This window comes from Atractosteus spatula, chromosome 17, assembly GCF_055471065.1.
Source record: "Atractosteus spatula isolate fAtrSpa1 chromosome 17, fAtrSpa1.hap1, whole genome shotgun sequence".
NCBI lineage: Eukaryota > Metazoa > Chordata > Actinopteri > Semionotiformes > Lepisosteidae > Atractosteus > Atractosteus spatula.
Genome location: NC_142722.1, coordinates 5,515,118 through 5,534,868, shown reverse-complemented (window position 1 = coordinate 5,534,868; position 19,751 = coordinate 5,515,118). Strand labels below are relative to the sequence as shown.

Genomic DNA, 19,751 nt, shown 5'->3' with positions numbered 1-19,751 from the left:
CTAAAAATGGAACCGTGGCACCAGAGCGAGGAGACCTCGTTGCCCGCAATAACGCCCGATTCAAAACTAGACGCGACCTGCTCGGCGCGCAACGCCTCTGAAGACCCAGAGAAATTCATCAGACGCCTCGGGGTGGAAGAAGGTCAGAGTTTGATGGCGGACAAAACCCACTATAGGAGACCGTCGTGGTCTCCGAACATCCAGAGTGACCAGTCCCGCTCAGAGATGGCCGCCCCCGGGCTTGGTCACCCCCACGCCGACGTCAAGGGATTCATCGAACAGCGCGGGGTTCTGGACGCTTTGGAAAAAGTTGTTTCTTTGCTCTTTCATAAACTGGTGGAAGCCAGGAACTCGGACGGGCACCCGCTCTTTAACACGGACCGGGGGAGCGACCGCTGCCACAACGTCGAGTCCAGAGAAGTGGCTGACATGCTGGACAGGGAGATCCGTCTGTGCGGGCTGGTGAAGGGCCGGGAAAGCGTGTCGACAGCTGCCCCCGACCCGGAGCCGGCGCCGGTCCAGGAAGCGGTCCCGGGGTCCCCGAAAAAAACAAAGACCCCGAAAGAAAGGTCCGAGCGACCTCCCGCGACACACGCCCAGGACGTCGCTTTGGGAGGGGCGGCGTGTCCTCACTGTGAGAAAAACACGGGGCACCCCGCGCGAGAAACCAGGAAACCCGGCCCTAAAACCGCTCCCCCGAAGGCAGGCCAAGGAAGACAAAATAAAGCAGCAGAAATCTCGGATAATAACGCCGCACGGAAGAAGGTAAGCAAAAAAAAAAACACCTCACCCACGTGTATTTTTTTAATTACTAATAAAAGTAGTCTCCGACAGACCTGTTCTCTCGCGTTAACACTACACGTGCGTTCGTGCAGGAGATCAGACAAGCCAGCCAGAGTCAAGGGACTGTGTTCTTTGCACAGACTGGCGGGGGAGCCGCTGAGCAGCCCAGTGATGAGCCCAGGGTGAGCCTCAGACGGATTCTGGAGGAGGCCTACTGGAACATGAATGACCGGATCAAGAAAGACGCGGAGCTGTCTCACAAACTGGGCATACTTTTGACCCCGTCTGAAAGAAGCTGGCAGGAAGTTAAGACCCTGGGTGGGAAGGCAGAGCTCAGGTCCCAGGGCCTCGTGACTGAGGGTCCGGCCCCCCCACACACTGCTGCCGCCGGGCCCTGCGAGACCCCTGTCCAAGCTGAAGCAGAGGCGACGCTCTCTGGGCTCGACACTGCCATGGCAGCACAAGAGACCATCTCTTCTTCCCACAAGCTCCCTGCTGAGAAGGAAACAGCAGAGAGGCCCATCTCTCCCACAGACAGTGCACCTTTCCCACAAACAGAGGGATGAGGAGTGTTTGGGCGACTGTCCAGCCAGACTATTCCATGTTTCAGCAGCCCTTCAGCCACAATAAAAACAAAGAGGTGATCACGTGCTCTTGTACCATGTAGAAAATGCCAAAGAGCCCTGAATTATTGATACCCTGTATGGAGAGGTCAATGTTTTGTTTTAAAACAAAAGCTTTTACTTGCTTCCGATCCTAGTCAATTAACCAGTTTCTGCCCTCTCCCTCTCTCCCCAGACACCTGAAGAGGCTCTGCTGCTAAAACACATTTCTTTCTCTTCTGTTTTATTTAACACAGTGTAGTAGTTTTCCACAGTGTGGGATTAGCTCGACTGTATCCCTTTGCAAACTTAGTCGAGTTCAAACCTGATGCCAAATGCAGAGCCACAAGGGACCGGCACAAAGATTTAGGTATAATTCAAGACACCCAAAACTCACGACCACAATGCAAAGGCACCTGCAGAAATTCAGAAACATTTTATTGTAGAAAAGTGCAGAGTTACATGTGTGTGTAAATAAGAGTGTTTGTAGCTCAACCATAAACTTGGGAACACTGAGCTTAAAAGACTATCTATGAAAAAGCATTAGATATCTATTTTAACTCCTAATTTTCATCTCCTAGACAATGAAATAAATAAATTTTAGGACATATAGCTAGTCATTCAAACTTAAAATAGGGGTACTTGTTTTAGAATTGTACAGTGCACTAGTAGGAATTTAAGACATTTAGAATATTCTACATTTTAATTTAGGTCACCACAGCATAAACATATATTGCTTCTCTGGAATCTGCCAAGAGAGCAGCAATCAGATACATACAGGGGCCTCAAGAACTCCTGTCTTCCCGTCAAGCTAAAAGAACGTCTTTTTAGTCTTAAACGGAGGAATACTAGGAGAAATGGTTCTAGTCTCGTGGACTTCTTCAGAACTAACAGTAAGACACAAATCACCGAACACAAATGGAAACTAAGAGGAAGTTAATTTTATATCTGTACACACAGAGCTGTGGGAGGCTGGAACAAGTTTCACAGTCCTGTTATTGATAACATTTCATCCATTTGAGAAACTGCCAGAAAAAAACCTTCAGGTGTAAAATCTACTAGAAATTGAACAAATGAAATAGGCTGAAAGGCCTCCTGTTCTTTATACTATTTCGTAAATTTCAGTGATTTTCAGTCCACCCAATCCAAGCCATATAGACCTTCATACAAGTCTTCAATTCGTGGCCGACAGTCTCGTTAATCCTGACTAGTTAAAACAGCGATGTAATCGAGACCTCTGCTGGAATAAAATTCCATTCCCGGCCTAAACCTCATAAAATGTCGGTATACGTTCATTTGTATCTGGGTGTGTATAAGGAAATATAGTTTTGGTTACTGCAATTCATAAAAGTATATGCATAAAATTCGGGAAAATCGCTTTTTTGTGTTGTATATTTAATATTTGTGAAAGATCATTCCGCTCTTCCTAGGGATTTTCAGAAAATAAATTTAGACCGAGAAAAAGAAAAAAAACTTTTTTATTTCATGCACTGCATTTCCATACTCTTCCCGAAATTCCTGTCTACATTTCAAATTTACAAATAGTAAACTTTTGTTGCGAAATTACACATTACTTTATAAGTGGTAGACCTGCCAAGCTAGTGCACAGAGACTCTGGCAGCTCATTGGGTGAAGCCGAGCAGCCAAGGTTTCTAAGGAGCCAATTAAATTCCTGCAGATGTACTTACGTTACGGAACGATATTGGCTCTTGTGGCCAGGAACAAAGGAGAGCCAATCAGAATAAGAGAATCTGTTTAAAATCCCCGCCCCCAAATCCTCTGTGACCAATGGAAAAGCAGCATGTGTAGCCACTACTTCCGTACACCACGACTTGTCAAGCGCTGATTGGCTGAAGACTGCCGGTTTGAAAGCGTGTTGGTGCCTTTTCTACATCCTGTCCCTTTTGTAGAAATAAAAGAAATTAATTCCGCTTCGACTTCGAACGATGAGGTTATTGCGGGATTTCCGAGATCACATCTTTATGAAGCTCTTTCTGCTGCTTTACGTTTTGTTGCAATGCGAGGGTCGTGAGTCGGAGTTCAGTTACGTTACCTGCGGGTCCCTGGTAAAATTGCTTAACACAAGACACAACGTGAGGTTGCATTCCCACGATGTCAAATACGGTTCAGGTAAGACTGCTTGTGTGGGTAGAGTTACTGTTGCCATGCTATGTGTTTGCGAACCCTTTTCGGTTTTGAGGCAAGTCTCTGTGTTCGAAGTCCAAATGCTTTTGCGTTCCGAATGTCAGTCTCCAGTGAAATTCACCTCTAACGTGTATGAAAGCGAGGATTTCTCTATCTGTGCATTCACTTGTTTCTTCACCTAACGCTTAACAACACAAATCTATCATAGTAACCATTCCAGGTTCTGTTAGTACCGCCTGTGGTAGGTAGCATTCTTTTGATAAATTGTTCCTGTGATTGTCAAGTAGTTTGAACATGTAAAGCCTCTATAACGGATAATTTCATAGCAAGCAGATCTCTTCTGGGAATTTGAAGCCGCCCGATTAATGCGTGTTGCTGCGCACCTGTGTACCAGCTATCTGTTAGGTGTCATTTCCGGTAAGTGGGCGGCTGCGCTCTGAAACGGGTTTAGTTTATTCCCCTACGCGGCGAGTGTTCGCACACATCGGACAGGCTGTCAGCTTCCCAAGAGGGAAAACGAGAGCGAGCTGTTAAGGAAACGAGGGTCAGGTGTCGGCGGAGCCGCGGTTGAGTCCGCGACCAGGACTGTGCTGGTCTGCGGCCAAACGCAATATTGTTCCTCGCCCTCTCTCGCATCCCCATCTGGCGGGTCGCGTCTGCTGATGACTGAAACGGATTTTTTATTTACACTGGGTCACAAATGGTAAAGGGTAAGAATAAGACAAGTTAACTAAGAGACCAAGCAATAAGTATAAGGACGCAGAGAAAGGATATTTTTTTTTCATTTCTATAGATTTTATTTGAAAAAGTTAAGTTTTAGATCCTTGCTCTCTCTCTCTTTCTATACACTGCAATTACTTTTTTTTCTGAAAGCTTTTTGCAATGTGTGAACTTTCTGTATTCTCTATCTGTTTTGCTCAAAGAAGTGTTTTACCACTTATCTGAAACAAGAAACAGCTGGATGAGATTTTCAGATGAATTGGCTACTCACTTCCAAGTGAACTATAGACGGGCCAAATGGCCTTCTCTCTCGTAACCTGTATGCTCCTAAAAGAGAGTGGAAGAAGGGAGAAGTCAAGTTTCTGCTCCTTGTTGCTCTGTGCTCCCAAGCCTGGACCCCACCATCGTGACCTCCTGAGCTGCGGTGTGACGCTGGCGGTGTGTTTCCGGCAGGTAGCGGTCAGCAGTCGGTGACTGGGGTTGAGAACTCGGACGATGCCAACAGCTACTGGCGCATCCGGGGCAAGCCCAACGCCCCCTGCCAGCGAGGGGCGCCCGTCAAGTGCGGCCAGGCCATACGCCTCACTCACATGAACACGGGCCGCAACCTTCACACGCACCACTTCGTCTCGCCACTGTCTGCAAACCAGGTACGGGCTCGCACCCGGGACTGCCTTGTCGGGGTACAGGTACTGCATGTTAAAGGAGGAGGGGAGACGCAGCGTTTCGGCTGTAGAGCGTTCTTCAGGCACCTTGAGACCCCTGGAAAAGGCCCCACAGCCGAAACGTTTTGTCTCTTTACCTTTCAGCTGGGAATAAACCTTTACCTGTTCCCCTGCAGCCTACGCATGCCGACGCAGCTCCCTACCTGAACTGCTATCGCCTCACAGCAGGCAGATGTGTTTCACTCTAGAGTATTCTGTGTCCCGAGACTCCTGATGCAGGGGAGAAGTTCTAGCTAAAAGCAGCCATTAAAATTAAAAGCTGAATGGATATTTGAGCCGTAATGTAAAAAGTCCTTCTGACAGAGGAATTTTGCTGGATTCTTGGCTTGGATTCTGGGAAATGCTGATTTACATGTGCTTCTGTATAATTTATGACTAGCACTACTCTGATATAAGTCATTTTAAAAAGACTGGATTGTTCTCAGAGACAATTTCCCTATACCTAGTCAGAAGTGCGGAGTCTGATACAGTACAGCCGTAGGGGGTTGAACTGTACATATTCATGATCTGCAGTAGTCTAGCTTTAAAAACTAAATAGAGAATCATTCTGAGCAAAAACTGCTTAAATAATTTTTGATATAGCCATAGCAGCTGTGAGCGGTGTTTCCCAGAATTTAAATAAGCCATCAATTGAAGCCTGTAAGAACGACTGCTGGTCGTTGAGAATCTCAGAGCTCTCTGTGCTCTCTTCCACCTGAGGGCCTTCTCTTTAATTGCTTAGCTGGCCTAAATCGGCACCATCCATAAGGCTCTTATCCCTTGAGGGTTGTAGCTCAGCTCCAAGGGAGGGACTGGTACTTGCTGGTGTTTGTTCCAACCTGAGAAGTCAATTAAACAGTTAGCCTCATTATTTTCTTAGACACATACAGGATGCTGATGCACCAAAAGGCTCACTTCATTAAAGAGGAACTGCAGTCCAATTTCTCAGACTGGTTGCTATATCTTGGTAACAAAACATTTTCACGGCCAGTATAGAAAAATTTATCCAATTTTGAATTAAGCACAAAATCATGACTTTTGTCCAAATATTTTGTGTATGTTGTCATTTTGTCACAAATCGTTGTCTTGCCATGAATTGTGGAGTGAGGAGGCCCTTCCTGCTCACTAGTCACTGTCATGACTAATGTAATGTGATGCAAGCGAATAAGTACAGGTTGTGCAAATGTGCAGACATTTCACCGTAGAAATGTTCCAACATGATCTGCGGGCAGAGTTAAAAAGCAAGTAATATTTGTAGGCAAAAGCTTCTCGAAATTGAGAGCAATATTTTTCTGTTAAAGAGATGTATTCACAAACCTGCTTGTTCACAGTGTAAACACTAGAACTTTTGTTGGCTCATTCTGAATCGCAGAATATTGCGCTGCGCATACCTGGAAAATTTGGCTATTTTGTGATGTAAATCAGAGGTTTTACACGTTACTGTGTACATTTTACTTTCATTGTTTGAAATGCACGCATCGGTGCTGATTCTTTTTAACCTGGAAATAAAACACCTCAGACCCACTGTACCAGTATTACATTTATGCAGTTGATTTTACAGCAGGGCTCTGGGTTCCTCATAATCCAAAAACATGCTGGCAGGGCTGGCAGGTTATTTGGCTTCTGGGAGTGTGTGTGTCTGCCCTGCGAGAGCCTGGCATCCCTGCCTGGTGCCTGTTTCTTGCCGAGATAGGCTCCAGCTCTCCCGCGACCTTGCACTGGATACGCGGATTAGAAATCGCATGGGTGGATTAAACAGTTCGAATCACCATAGAAGGAGATCTCAGGCTGGCACAGCAATCGGGGGACGCCAGCTGGCCGTGCCTGGGGCGGTGGCTCTCTGTAGGAGGCGGGCACGGGCATTTGAGGGGCAGAGAGGGTGACCTGTGTCCCCCCCACAGGAGGTGAGCGCCTTCGGGGAGAACGGCGAAGGGGACGACCTGGACGTGTGGGCGGTGCAGTGCAGCGGGGCGCACTGGGAGCGGGACGACGCGGTGCGCTTCAAGCACGTGGGCACCGACGTCTTCCTGAGCGTCACTGGCGAGCAGTACGGGCACCCCATCAAGGGGCAGAAGGAGGTCCACGGCATGGCCGGCACCAGCCACCATGCCTACTGGAAGACCATGGAGGGCGTCTTCATCAAGCCCAGCTCCGAGCCCGCGCGGCACGACGAGCTCTGACACCGCCCCGGCCGGGCGGGGAAGTCCCTTGGGCTTGTGGTTTTTTACTTTTGTTTTGTTTTTTCTAATGCAATCAGAATGTTTCCCAAACCCCCCCTTCCCTCGTTCTCCGGTTCAGGTGTAGCTGTGAGCAATGCAAACCGCAACCCCAGTCCAGTTTTGCAGAAAACCCCATTGCCTCCCCCGTGTGCACGTTGCACTTCTCTCGAAATTCTGTCGACGACTGAGGGCGTTAGAACTCTGAAATGTATCTCTGCCTCATTTCTACTGGGTCGTGTGCGATCGTGAATGTACGAAAGACCAGTTTTTCCAATGCTCTTACCCCCTAAGCAGAATTCCAAGGAGACTCCCTTTGCTTTCCACCTTGACTTGACAATACAGGATTCCTCTTCCTTTGGAACCTGTTATTGTCACCCTTTGTCACCGCTGGGGATGAATAGCTGAAAAACCCAAAATACTGTAATAAACTTTAGATTTTGTACTGTTTCGTTTCCTATGTAAATACTGTTTTCTTTCCTCTTTTGTGTGCGTCAGAAACCAGACTGACCATCTTCAGCTGCTGAGTTTGTATACGAGTAGGTGTGCTTATTTATTTGACGGCTGAGCCCTAGATAAGATCAAAACCTACAGCGATCCACCTGGCGTAAATGAGACGCCCCGTATTTGGGTGTATCGGTCTCCACTGGGAAGAAGGACAAAGTGGCCGATTAGCATCCTACATCTAGAGCTAAGGGTGTGCAGTCTTGAGCTGGCCAGTGTGAATGGATGTCTGTTGAATTGGAGATGAATTTTATTCTTCACTGCAGTTGGTGGTGATTAGTGCCTACAGGGGGAAACAGCTACTGGCAACTTAAGAAAACATGGTTGTTGCTGCTCTGTAATGTTACTGTGTTTCAGCCATCTCAAGGAAGACTAACCCTTGACTGTCGAGCTGCTGTTTCCTTACCTTTCACCCCCTTGCACGAGAGAGGTTGTAGTGAAGCTGTCGGAGCCTTCCACGTGAGAATTGGATTAAAGATCTCGGCTGAAAACCCACCTTGTTCTGTGTTTAGTGATGTGATTTGTGTGAGGTATCTATTGCCTGTTGAAATGGCTTTACCTGTGGGTAAAAGATGTCTGGTAAAATTATTCTAGCCCTAGCAGATCTTAAAGCAAGAATACGCGAGAGGATAGCTTTGCCATTCTCAGGTAGGTGGGCACGTACCCGTTATACACTGGAGAAACCTTGATTCGTTCCATTCTGAGCAAAGGACTGGTTTACTGCTTGGACACTGTACATTGCATATTAAATGTAAACATTAAATTGTATGAGAGGAAAACATACAATGGATGATTGGGCCCACTCCAACCAGTGGCAGCTAAGTATGAAGGCAGTCCTCTTGCTCCCAGTACACCAGGCAAAAGGAAAAATAGAGAAGAACAAGAAGCCATATCACCCTGGAACTCACTGGCAACCCTCGGAAGGTGTAAGTCTGGCCAGTACCTGGAGGGGAAACCTCCTGGGAAAGCCAAGGTTGCTACTGGCAGTGGTGTTAGTGGGACCAGTAGGGGGCACTCACCCTGCAGTCTCTGTGTGTCCTTGTACCCCTAGTATTGTGAAGGGGACACTATGCTGTAAAAGGGTGCCATCCTTTGGAATTGGACTTAAACCTGAGGTCCTGATCTGTGGTCATTAAAAATCCCAGGGTTTTTCTTGAAAAGAGTAGGGGTGTTACCCCAGTGTCCTCGCCCCATTTCCCCCTGGCTTTTACCAATCATGGCCTCCTAATAATCCCCCTCTCTGAACTGGCTTCATCACTCTGCTCTCCTCCCCACTGAGAGCTGGTGTGTGGGGAGAGTACTTGCACATCATCCATGTGGGGCTGCACACTGGTGGTAGTGGTTGAGTAGAGTGTTCAGAAAAGAGCTATATAAGTGTAAGGATTATTATAACGAGAAATTGAGAGGTCATGTGGTTAGAAGCTGTTTTCTTGTCATTTTGATCTTTCTCTCACCAAAGTAGCTAAGGCGAGGATGGAGTAGCTCCTAATCAGGTTTGCTTATCTGAATTTATCCAGGGAAGGCTCGGATTCAGGGATGTATGATGCTGCTTTCATAAACTGATCCCACACTGTATCCCCTCCCCTTTCTGAGCAAATCTCAAAAGTAGAATTTGAGCTCCATTGTCAGAGTGTGAGGAATTTAAATGCACTAAAATGTGAGAAAGACATTTAACAAATGCACACAGTGATTATGTGGTATTCTTTAATCAATGGAAATGGGGAGAAGAACAATTGATGAAAAAATAAGTTGCACACCACACAGGGTAGTGTAAAGCAAGCCCTTACCGTTTGAAATTCGTCTGCATAAAAGGAACGCTTTTGAAAACTTTTAAGTTCACAAATGATGTTTTTTTTTATGGACTAGATTCATTAGTTTGTATTGTGAATCAAAGGGGAAGTTGATTTTATTAAACAAAATGACAAGAGACTTTTCAAATGACTGGGTTAAAAGCTGCTGCTTTTAAAATAAAATAAACAGCCAGAGGTCAGCGCAGTGCAGCGCAGAAACAGGACAGGTTGTAAAATTGGGTTAAGAAGCACATCACCTTCTTCTTACAGTGATCTGTGGGTAACAAGAGGACAGGACTTAGCACGCTGGCGTGATTAATTCTTAGGCACTGCTTACCAATACAATCAGGGATGTACATTTTATTTACAATTATTAATTATTTTATTTTTTATTACTTTTGTTAAAATCGCCAGCTAATATGAAGTTCACCCCTTGTTTAACTCAATACGTAACACGCGAGAAGGATGTTACAATGGGGTATCCTAACTCGCTTTTCAAACAGCTGTTACCTCTCAGGAGCGTCCAGCTTTGACTGGACAATTAAATTAATTCTCCCTGCATGAGAACTGATTGGAACACGAGGCAATTCGGACTGGCGGCGCTTATCCAGTTACTACCCGCTCTGCAGGTGGAGTTGAGGTGGCCCCGACCGCCAATCACTGTTTTAGTCAGTGTGTATGCGCTTTAAAATCTCTCTGTCCGATTTCGGTCAGAACTGAATGATCTATTATTTTAGATTGATGCTACGCTTACCCGGACCTGTATGAGGTACGTTTGCGTCTTTTATTATTATTGTTTTTTTAAACTGAAGAGTAGCTTACTTGTTCATTCTCAGCAAGAAAGAAAGAAAGGGAGTTTCCTCATTGCTATAGGATGAAGTGTGTATATAGCTATATGTATTAAAACGTTTCAGTGATTAATCAGCTGTATAAACTTGTTGGTATGTTGTTGACATAATGAATTACGGTTTGTGTTAATTCTGTAACACTGGTGTTGTATTTTTCCCCATGTCAAAGACATTTTTAAAGACCTATTTCCCTCCGTACACTTATTTAAAGGGGTATATGAAGAATCAGACGACCTCATTGTATTACGCTATTTTTCTGGTATTTTTGGAGCATTTGCGCCAGCACAGTGTCTTCATTTTCAAAGTTTCTTTGCGACACTGAACGTAATGGCCAGATGGTGGCGCCATAATTCGTAGTTTGAGTTCAGCGCTGGTAAACGCTTCTTCATACAGGTTGTTGCAAGAGCGTCTTCCATCTTGGAGATCATATTGATTACAATTAGCTGCTGATTTGTACCAGATATGAACTGCTATTTAGAGTCAGGTGAAAATGCGCTTTTAGAGGTACGTACAAATGCAGTATAACCGTCTTACTGACTGCAATATGCCCTGTCCCTCTCTTTTTTTTGTTGTTGAATGCTTTATTTTGTATTGAACCAGAATTTTTTTCGTTCAGAAGATCTCGTTTTCCAAGAGGCAGCTGTGGATTAATCACACTCCTTTTTGCAACATTATGACAGTAAGGTTATTGCAATTAAACCATGCATTTAAAAGGGCAATTGAATTAGTTGAGGAAAGAACCCTTTACCTTCCAAGTCTTTTAAAATATATGATCTGAAACCAATACGTTAATATAGGAATTCCAGGACTAGAGGGAAAGTTAAAAAAATCAAAGCCTTGTCCTCAAATCCACACATTCATGAAGAGCTCTTGCTAGAAATGACTAGTAACTAGCTCACAGTTAAGCTGAGAATTTGACCAGAACCATTTCACATCGTAACGTACACCAGTGCTTCAGCCTACGCAATGAAAAATATCTATTCAATCTGCTCGACTGCGTTGGTCACAAAAGAAAACAAGATTCGTTTACCACACAATCCAGGTTTCTGCTTATGATGATGCTCTAAGCAAATAAGTGAACAAAGAATCGCTATTTCCCCACCCTCGTAGCATCAGTATTCAACGAAGAAATATTATTAAACACGAAAAAGAAGAATTAATGGATAGTATTGAGGCTTACGCTTCAAGCATTGTCGCCCATGTGACTCAGCTCCTCTTACTCTTCTCTCGGAAGAAAAAAAAAGGCTTCAACTCACCTCGCTGAAACCCACACGTACGTCGCTCCTGCTACGTCACACCCTATTAAAATATTTTATATCTTGACATCCCAGTTGTAGCGGCACCTTTTTCCGGCTATATCCTGTCCTCTCGGGGTAATACAATTATGAGGTGTGTAAGTGTTTGATAGTCAGAACGTCTCAGCCTCGCTACAAGTAAACTACAGAATCTTTACCTTCTACGTGAAAATGTTTTGCTTTGGTTTTTTTTTCAAAAGATCGTGTGTGTGTATTCTATACTCTTTAAATCCCGACGCAGGGTTTTTTCCCCAACTGACTTAACTACAAAAACGTTTCCCTATTTTTAAGTGTTAATTAACACTAATGAAGTTGTTGCACTCGTGAATAATGGTGATGTAGATAACGTTTACTAAAATCTATATTTCATTACTTTTTCCCTGGTCGAAAATCTTTAAATATGTTTAAAGAAGTTCTTTAAATTCTTCACAAGACACGAAAAATGTTGACCCACCTACTAAAAACCATACATTTCTTTTTTGGGGTTTCAAGCAGGCTTAATTTACTTGCTAGCGATTCCTATTTTACTTTCGTCTTGGTGATCATCACAAATTGCAAGCATGATCATTAAGTTACCAAACCGACTGAGACCTGGTGTGGAACAGGCAATATTTTAAAACAACGAAAACACTGACCGTTCAGGAATTAATGAAATATTTTTCAACACACAGTAAACGCATCACGTTATTTCTTTAGGTTTCACCACACATTATTTCGTAACGTGGATTGTCGTTCACATACTAGAAACACTTAAATATTGCCTCCATACACTGTTGAACAAACCGTTTAACAAATTCATGAAGAGGGACTCTGTTTTTCTGGGTGAGATACGAGATGTGCTCGGTTTGAATCCATTTCAACACGTCCCGATACTTCAAGGAATAGGGCCGATAAAGACATTTTCCGAGATAATATTAAGAATGACTATCACTATTACGAATGTTATTTAATACGCTGGTTTACGTGTTGGTTTTCCAATGTTGTTGTCTTTTTACTTAAAGATTTCGCCTAAAACAGAATCCTTATTTGTCCTAAAAGGTATATCATTTTCTTTACTTCGTGTATGCATATCCTGGGAAGTTTGTCATTAGTAGCTATTTTTTTCTTTATTCTACAGCTTTTGTACCTCGGTTTGTTGACATTACTAATGGTTGCAGGATAAAACGTTAAACTCGCGCAAAGGCAGAGCGACATGCCTGTATTTCACGGATGAGGGTTAAGAATGTACAGGTGTGATTTCAGGGACACTAGATGTGGAATTAATTTTTGGAAACCGTCATTTGAGCCTCGTTGACCGTGTTTGTTGTGAAACGTGGGCCTGGTCGTGCGCCTTATACATGGGCTGGGGAAACGGTTTTAAGAATACCCTGTACCGATTAATGTTTGTAAGCGATACATGTTACATGTTAAGTTTTTAGAAGAGGTTTTGCCAAGCTCTCAGCCGTGTTTACCTCTAGGGGGCGTCACCTAGATACGCCTCAAGGAGACACGTTGTACCGCATTGTAAATGAGAAGCTTCCGAACACTAACCAAAAGACTGGCCAAGAAATTTACAGTGGTGGATTACATGAAATATACATGCAAGGCATATCATTTCTTAATTCGAAAAGCAGGCAGAGTAGAAGACAGGTCGTTCCGTTGCTCTTCCCTGTGCTTCTCTACATAAAGTCTAATCTATTTCTCGGATGCGTCCTTCAGATCTTTTGTCAGCTCGGACGACTTGGGCATTATTATTCTAATTTTCATTATTAACATTGTCTGTAGTATCCTGGTATATATATATACAGATCCCTAAATGGTGGCGATGTAGCATACATCACATGGTTTGTGGTTATACCTATTTTTAGCTTAATGATACGGCGTCCGAGAATTCGGTTTGATTAAAAACCTTGAGGCATGAGATTATGAAGAACCGTAGAACAGACATTAGCGTCATGGCTTGCCGATTGGAAACTACTAAACGAAACAAGAACACTGCCTCGTACGTTTTCCTACGCAAACATGGAACTCTAAAGTAATACTACAGCTCCTATAAATTACATGCAATCTTACAGACGCTGATCAGACACCTCATCCTAAGAGATTAAGGATGCGGCAGGAGGGATGCTAGGTCAAAGAGTTATTCTTAAGGAATAATTGACCGGGAGTATGCAATCTGAAAATAGCATGGTGAGGCGGTTTCATACCCTGCGATTCGTGTGTTGCGAAAAGAGCAGGGTCTCAGGACCCAGTGGAGCCTACGCGTCGTGTCACACGTGTCTCACCTCAAACCTCGGGAATGTACATTTACGGTAAACACTGGTTTGCCGTTAAAACTGCAGACAAGGGCTTTGTGATTCTTTAACCAAAGATTTTGCTGGCCTTTTATGAATTTAGGATAAGCGTTTGAAAGGAAAACGACCCCCCCTAAAAAAAAAATATTCGCGGTCCCAGCAGTATTTTAAGTAATCCGGGCTTTCACATCACTGACTGCCTGTCTTCGAAGTGAGCCCGCTATATCTCCCATTCACTAAAGTGGAAGTGATTTTCTGGAACCTGCATTCGTACTTATCTTCCTCACTTCAAGTAAACACAGATAGCGAAAGAGAGTAGGCACCATCTCGTTTCCCGGACTGACTCGTCAGAGACTGGGGGCCTGGGAGCAGAATGGAGGGAGGGAGGGAGGGGGCAGCTGGGTTGGAGGTCACGACCTCCTCCATCTTCAAAAGCGCTGCCGCCTCCCGGCAGCTGTCGCGGTTCGCCCCGACCAGCCCCGCGGCAGGTCAGCGCAAACCAACAATGGGGTTTTATAGGTCCTGCTCTGATGGTAACCGGGCATTACTTTGACCGGCAGTGCCCATTCCTGACATTGCTGACACTTGAAAGACCCTTTAACACCACAAAGCCCCGCGGAGAAGAGAGAGAAAACTGGAGCGCTCGGGAGTGAGAAAGAAGGGAGGTTTATCGCGCGTCCCCGGCCCACCCAGGAGCCGGGTCACCTCAGGCCTAAAGAAGCGCTAACGCAAGGGGGGTCAGAAGAGACCTACTGTCAAACAGAAATATATGACATTATAAAAAGCTGCTTGGATTCCTTGGAGTATTAGGAGACAACAGGTTTAAGTGCAGTTGTAAGAAAATTTGTAACCCTCCCCCCCAAGTAAACATGTGCGTTATACTTAATGGGAACAGGAACGTCTTTGAGGTGGACTGGGGGCAGTGTATAACCACTGTACGCGTTAGTGTCGTGGGACACTCGATCGCTCAGCGGGGGCAAAGCACGACGTCTGTCCATTTGTGAAAGAAAAAGATGAGGTCCAACATGAGATCACGCATTGTATTTTTATTTCAAACGTCGTCAAGGGCACAGCACAATTTTCTCAGAACAGTTCCCTTTACAACAATTCCGAGTGCCATTACTCCTCTTCTTTCTTCTGGCATCGTATGATCACATTACCAACAGGGAATGGCGCTGTCAACATTCCAGTAACTTACACGTATTCTGCATACACAGTGTTGAAATCGCGTTTCCTTTGCCTCCTTAACACGCTTTTAAAATCTTATGCAAGCCAGCGAAGTTGTCCCCGCTGCAATTACGTAGTTTGACCTTTCCTCCAGCAGAAACCCCACACGATTCCAAACGCCCTTCAGCGCTACACACCGACTTCACGGGACAGGAACAGCGGGAATGGAGGCAGAACGGATTACACGTATTTATTTATTTTTAGGGACAGTTTACCCATTCGCTTTTCCCTTCCACGGCGTTCATCGCGTCGGAGAAACCGGTGACACGTTTCTTGTCAACACAAAAATACAATTGCACGCAGAGATGTCCACACTTTTATTTCAGATCAAGGGCCTTTCCCCCCCGTCTTCTCACGAACACGCCGGGCTCCACGGTGTTCACGCTGCTGCTCGGGGGAGGAGATAGCCGTGTGTCTGACGCCCTTTCGTTATTGCACTGCTAGCTGTAGCTGTCACAGTAGTGCAACAGGGAAAGAGTCTCAGGCCACACGCTTGCTTTCGTCCGCTGTAGCCCAAGACAGCGCGTCACGTCCAACGAAGGTTCGAGAGAAGTGCTCCCAACGTCCAATTCACACAAATAACCTCAAAGGCAGCTGGCGATGGATCTGCTGTTACTAGGCAGGGCCCACCGCCACCACGAACAAACCTTTAAATCTCTTCATCATGCTAAGGGTGTTTTTTTTTTCCCCTCTCTCTCTCTCATTACGAGGACTAACCCCGAAACCTTTGCCATCGGGCGGAGGGCCCTGTCAAGTTAACCATCAAAAACTGAAACAAAGTTATATTTATATACAAGACCAACACAGACTAAATGCAATAAAAGCAGGTTCATCGCACACCGCTCCAAACACAAAAACCATCTCCCACCACCTTAAGCGAGCTGTTAAGCGCATTCATCATCATCCTAACTACAGCCAGCTCCAGTGCACTAAGAGGGATTCCAGTTCACTGCAGTCGATCTAAATGCATGAAACTTTCAAAGGTGTAAACAATGTTGGTAAGCTGACCTATCGACTTTTCCTAATTTTCCTCACGCTACAAACTTGAATTATGCCTTATTATACGTAAAACCGAAAAAAAACATAAGCAGGATATGAACATTACATTTGTGAAACAAAATACACCAATTTTATAAATATACTGGTCAGTATTTTAGGACAGGCTGACCGGTCCTTAGCCACAGCTAAAAAGTTTACTGTCTTCTGACGTTTGAGAAGCAGGTCTTTGCCGGGTCGCCGTCCAGAACTAAGAGACGCTCCTTACTGTGGTACAGGGCCCCCCCCCCCCCCACTCCGAAAGGGGACTATTACACAACCTCCCCTCTCCCTATCGCGTCAAAGTGAGATTCCTTCTGGATCGATTCGAAGCGATCCCCAATTTCGCTGTTAACGCAAAAGAAGAAGGGGAAAAAAAACTTCAAACTAATTTGTCCTGAAACAAAACAAGCGGGATTGTCTTTTCCTGCTACTTTGTTTTAACTAAAACTCCACAGTACACTGGCCGGTCTGCTAATTTGTTAATAGATCACAATGACCCAGGACAGACCGAGGTCGAGGGAAAAAAAACACGTTTCCTCGCACTAGAAGCAAAGTGGGCCACAATGACGACGGACAGGCACTAAAAAACTTTCGACGGTTCCAAACGGTGCCCATTTCCCTCAAGGCAAAAATGAATCACGAAGGGACCACATTGGGGTTAAATGTCTCGCTTTTCTTTCTTCAGGGCTCTCGGAGAAGTCTTGTGAAACTTGCTGTAGTTGACTCGGTAGTTATAGTCCCAGTGGTTCCGATTTCAAATTTCAATCGCCTAAGATGGGATGCTTGTTTTTAAGCCTTTGTAACAAATTCGTGTCCAGAATTTGCGTTGTGTTGAAAACGTCTGCAAGCAACTTTCACCCAGAACCCACCGCTTAGTATTCTACATTACGAAACACCCGTGTGATCCATTCCGCAATTTCCTCCTACAGCCACTATCTGCAAAACTCCAGTCTGACACTGTGTTAAAGCACGTCTGTGACGCTTCAGCTAAATGTGCGTAGCTTCACCAAATAGCAATTTACCACGAGAGACGGATTTCTTCATGGCGCCGTCATTCGGCATAAGTTATTACCATGCATGCAATAATTCAGACGCCCTCACAAAATTAACTACTGCCACACTCGGAAGACATTCCTTCGAAACCAAGACCCTATAAGCAATATTGCACTACTCCACATATGCACAAAAAGCAGAGGCAATATTGATAGGGTCTCGTCTAGAAGGTGGATCGTGGTTATGCTGGTGGGAGGCCGTCTTCTTATCTTCCCGAGACACAGGGAGCGAGAGAAGAAGAGGGGGAAACGGAACAATGATAAAATACCTACCTGTGTAGCTTCGAATGATGAAGGCGGCCAATAGAAACGCACACGTCTTCCCAGCCCCGTCACGTGCTCGCTGCGCTGACGTCCGGCGAATTCCGGGCCCTGCTGGTGGGCACGGAAATGGCGCGTGCCTGAAAGTCGGCCATGAGTCTGAATTCCCCACCAATGTGCATTTGGATCTTAAAAGGAAAAGAAAACCCCACAATCCCATTCGTATTCACGTGAAGCCCCCCCCCCCCCCCCCACCCGAGCGGACAGATAAAACTGAGGGCACGAGGCGTTTTTTGACGTTGCCCAGATGAATAAACTTATGAGTCGAATAATCCGTCCAACCTTATTTCGTTAACAGCGATACGAACCCGTCTCTAATTTAAAAAACGTCAAAAGTAAGCACACCACTAATCGGAATAAATGCACTGCTTAGTTTTGGTTTTACAAAAACAAAACTGGTCAATCCTAAGCGAACGCTAGGTTAACATCCGTAAATAAATAAAAAATCAGTTACACAAACAGTTTTTGTCATCATCCGCGGCAATCAACGCATTGGAAGTTTATATGTAGACGAGCAAAGCAACAACAGTAGCAGAAGTAATACAAAGTAAACAAGCTGATTGTCACAAACACTCTCCCTCATACTGTCTCACACTCTCCCTCTCCTTTCGTTGACACACACACAGAAACTTCCCCTGCTAAGCTTCCAAAAGGATTAAAGGAAATGGAAGTACCGAGACAATCCCCTAATTCATGGATTCCTGGCTAATTTAAGAATTCCTCATTGATCTGCTCTATGCCACACAGATCCCTCACGCTCCGCACGGCAGTGGTAGCACATTTCCGTCCTTTGATGTCTGCGTCACGTTCGGGGTGGGAGGGGGGAGATCAACCGGACCTTGAGGCAAACAGAAGTATTTTTCCCAAAGGTGATTTTTTACACGTTTGTTAAAAGCTGAATAAAACCCTTACGTCTGCCTAATTAACAGTCCCGTTTCTATTCCTGCTCTGTGCGTCTGTTCGATTAGCCTACATCCAGTGTCCCAAGTTGAGCCTCGCTTTTAATAACCTCTTTACTTTTCCCAACTTTTTTTCTTCTTCCAGTTTTGCATTGCTTCTGGAAAAAAAACACTTTCACCAGGCAGATCACACACTGGAAATGCATCTACGCCTCAGCGCGGTTTTTTTTTTCCTGCATTCAGTTTGCCTCCCTCGGTAAAAAAAAATACGCAGCCTGGAATGATTTTTAAGAACTTTTAAAGGGGGGGGGAAGCTAGTGTCGTTTCTGGATTTTGCAGCTACGCGTAAGAGCTCCGTGTGTTCCGAGCGAACAAAATACACACTAGCTCGAATGCCTGACAGCTTCCTGTGATCCATGGTTTAATTCTGGCCTTGTTGTTGTTGTATGTACGGGTGTGCGCCTCTCAGTTCGGAAGTCACAAGCTCAATTTTTCATTTTAAAGCTGGACTGCATCAGCTATTGGGAGCGTTGAAAAAACAGTTCAAATGTAATTCCACTATCTCGTACGAGGTCTTAAACTTCGCCTTTCTCCATCGCTTCCTTTTTCAGAAACTTCAATAATGCTTCTAAACCAACAAAATGGGTTATATAGCGAGGTTAATGCATCTGCGCCATGTTGTTCTTATTTGAGAGAATGCGAGAGGCCTTCTCCACACAAACGGCTTCCAGAGGCCCCATTATTTTCAGTGGAAGAAACTCTGAACCTTGACCCTCATTAAAATAGAAACTTTGAGACGATTGGAGAAAAAACAGATGTGAGTGATACTACTGTTTTTAATTATTTGGTGGTGGTGGGGGGGTACAGAATATTTTAAAAGAGGCTTTCGCCCTCCCTCCCACCCCCCATCCTGTGTATTTCCTTGAAATATATCTTGGAAATACCTCGTGTTGCCTCTTAGATGGGTAACAGCGAGATACAAACAGTGTCCTTAAGTACAATGTCATCTTCGCAAATAAAACCAGAGATTTTCAGCACAGTATACCGAAGAAACAACACGAAAGCTAATGTCCGAGTACTATCCTCCGAGATGCGTCGTCGTTTTCTTCTAATTTAGCTGGATTCCCAGAATTTTTTTTTTAAAAAAACCGAACGCCCATAGAATGAGTCTTAAAAACTCGTGTAAATGCATTAAACAGCGGGGGAAAGTGCCCCTAGCTGCGTGGGCCTCGTGTTATTCGAGTAACACACATTCCCAAAGTGTTGTACGGTCCCATGAGCTTGTGCGAGAGCCCGGGTGCTCTTGAGCTGGTGAATTAGTACGGGGTACTGCT

The 19,751-nt window shown here is 44.9% G+C and overlaps 2 protein-coding genes across 2 annotated transcripts; both read left to right on the top strand.

The window, feature by feature from the left end:
• Nucleotides 1–6: 6 nt before the first annotated feature.
• Nucleotides 7–1,349, top strand: LOC148818901 (uncharacterized). Its single transcript, XM_088935572.1, has 2 exons — nt 7–765; nt 924–1,349. Exons 1-2 carry the CDS (start codon nt 7–9, stop codon nt 1,347–1,349), a joined length of 1,185 nt encoding a protein of 394 aa, XP_088791698.1.
• Nucleotides 1,350–3,212: 1,863 nt separating this feature from the next.
• sdf2l1 (stromal cell-derived factor 2-like 1) lies at nt 3,213–8,166 on the top strand. Its single transcript, XM_088936090.1, has 3 exons — nt 3,213–3,515; nt 4,704–4,900; nt 6,856–8,166. The coding sequence occupies exons 1-3, from the start codon at nt 3,332–3,334 to the stop codon at nt 7,132–7,134; spliced, it is 660 nt and encodes a 219-aa protein (XP_088792216.1). The 5' UTR covers nt 3,213–3,331; the 3' UTR covers nt 7,135–8,166.
• The last annotated feature ends 11,585 nt before the right edge of the window (nt 8,167–19,751 follow it).

Bases quoted from the DNA above. Each gene is read 5' to 3' on its own strand.
- sdf2l1 (XM_088936090.1), top strand. From the start codon at position 3,332: ATGAGGTTATTGCGGGATTTCCGAGATCACATCTTTATGAAGCTCTTT. The intron at 3,516-4,703 runs GTAAGACTGCTT...TGTTTCCGGCAG, and splicing joins CGATGTCAAATACGGTTCAG to GTAGCGGTCAGCAGTCGGTG. The intron at 4,901-6,855 runs GTACGGGCTCGC...TCCCCCCCACAG, and splicing joins CGCCACTGTCTGCAAACCAG to GAGGTGAGCGCCTTCGGGGA.
- LOC148818901 (XM_088935572.1), top strand. From the start codon at position 7: ATGGAACCGTGGCACCAGAGCGAGGAGACCTCGTTGCCCGCAATAACG. The intron at 766-923 runs GTAAGCAAAAAA...TTCTTTGCACAG, and splicing joins ATAACGCCGCACGGAAGAAG to ACTGGCGGGGGAGCCGCTGA.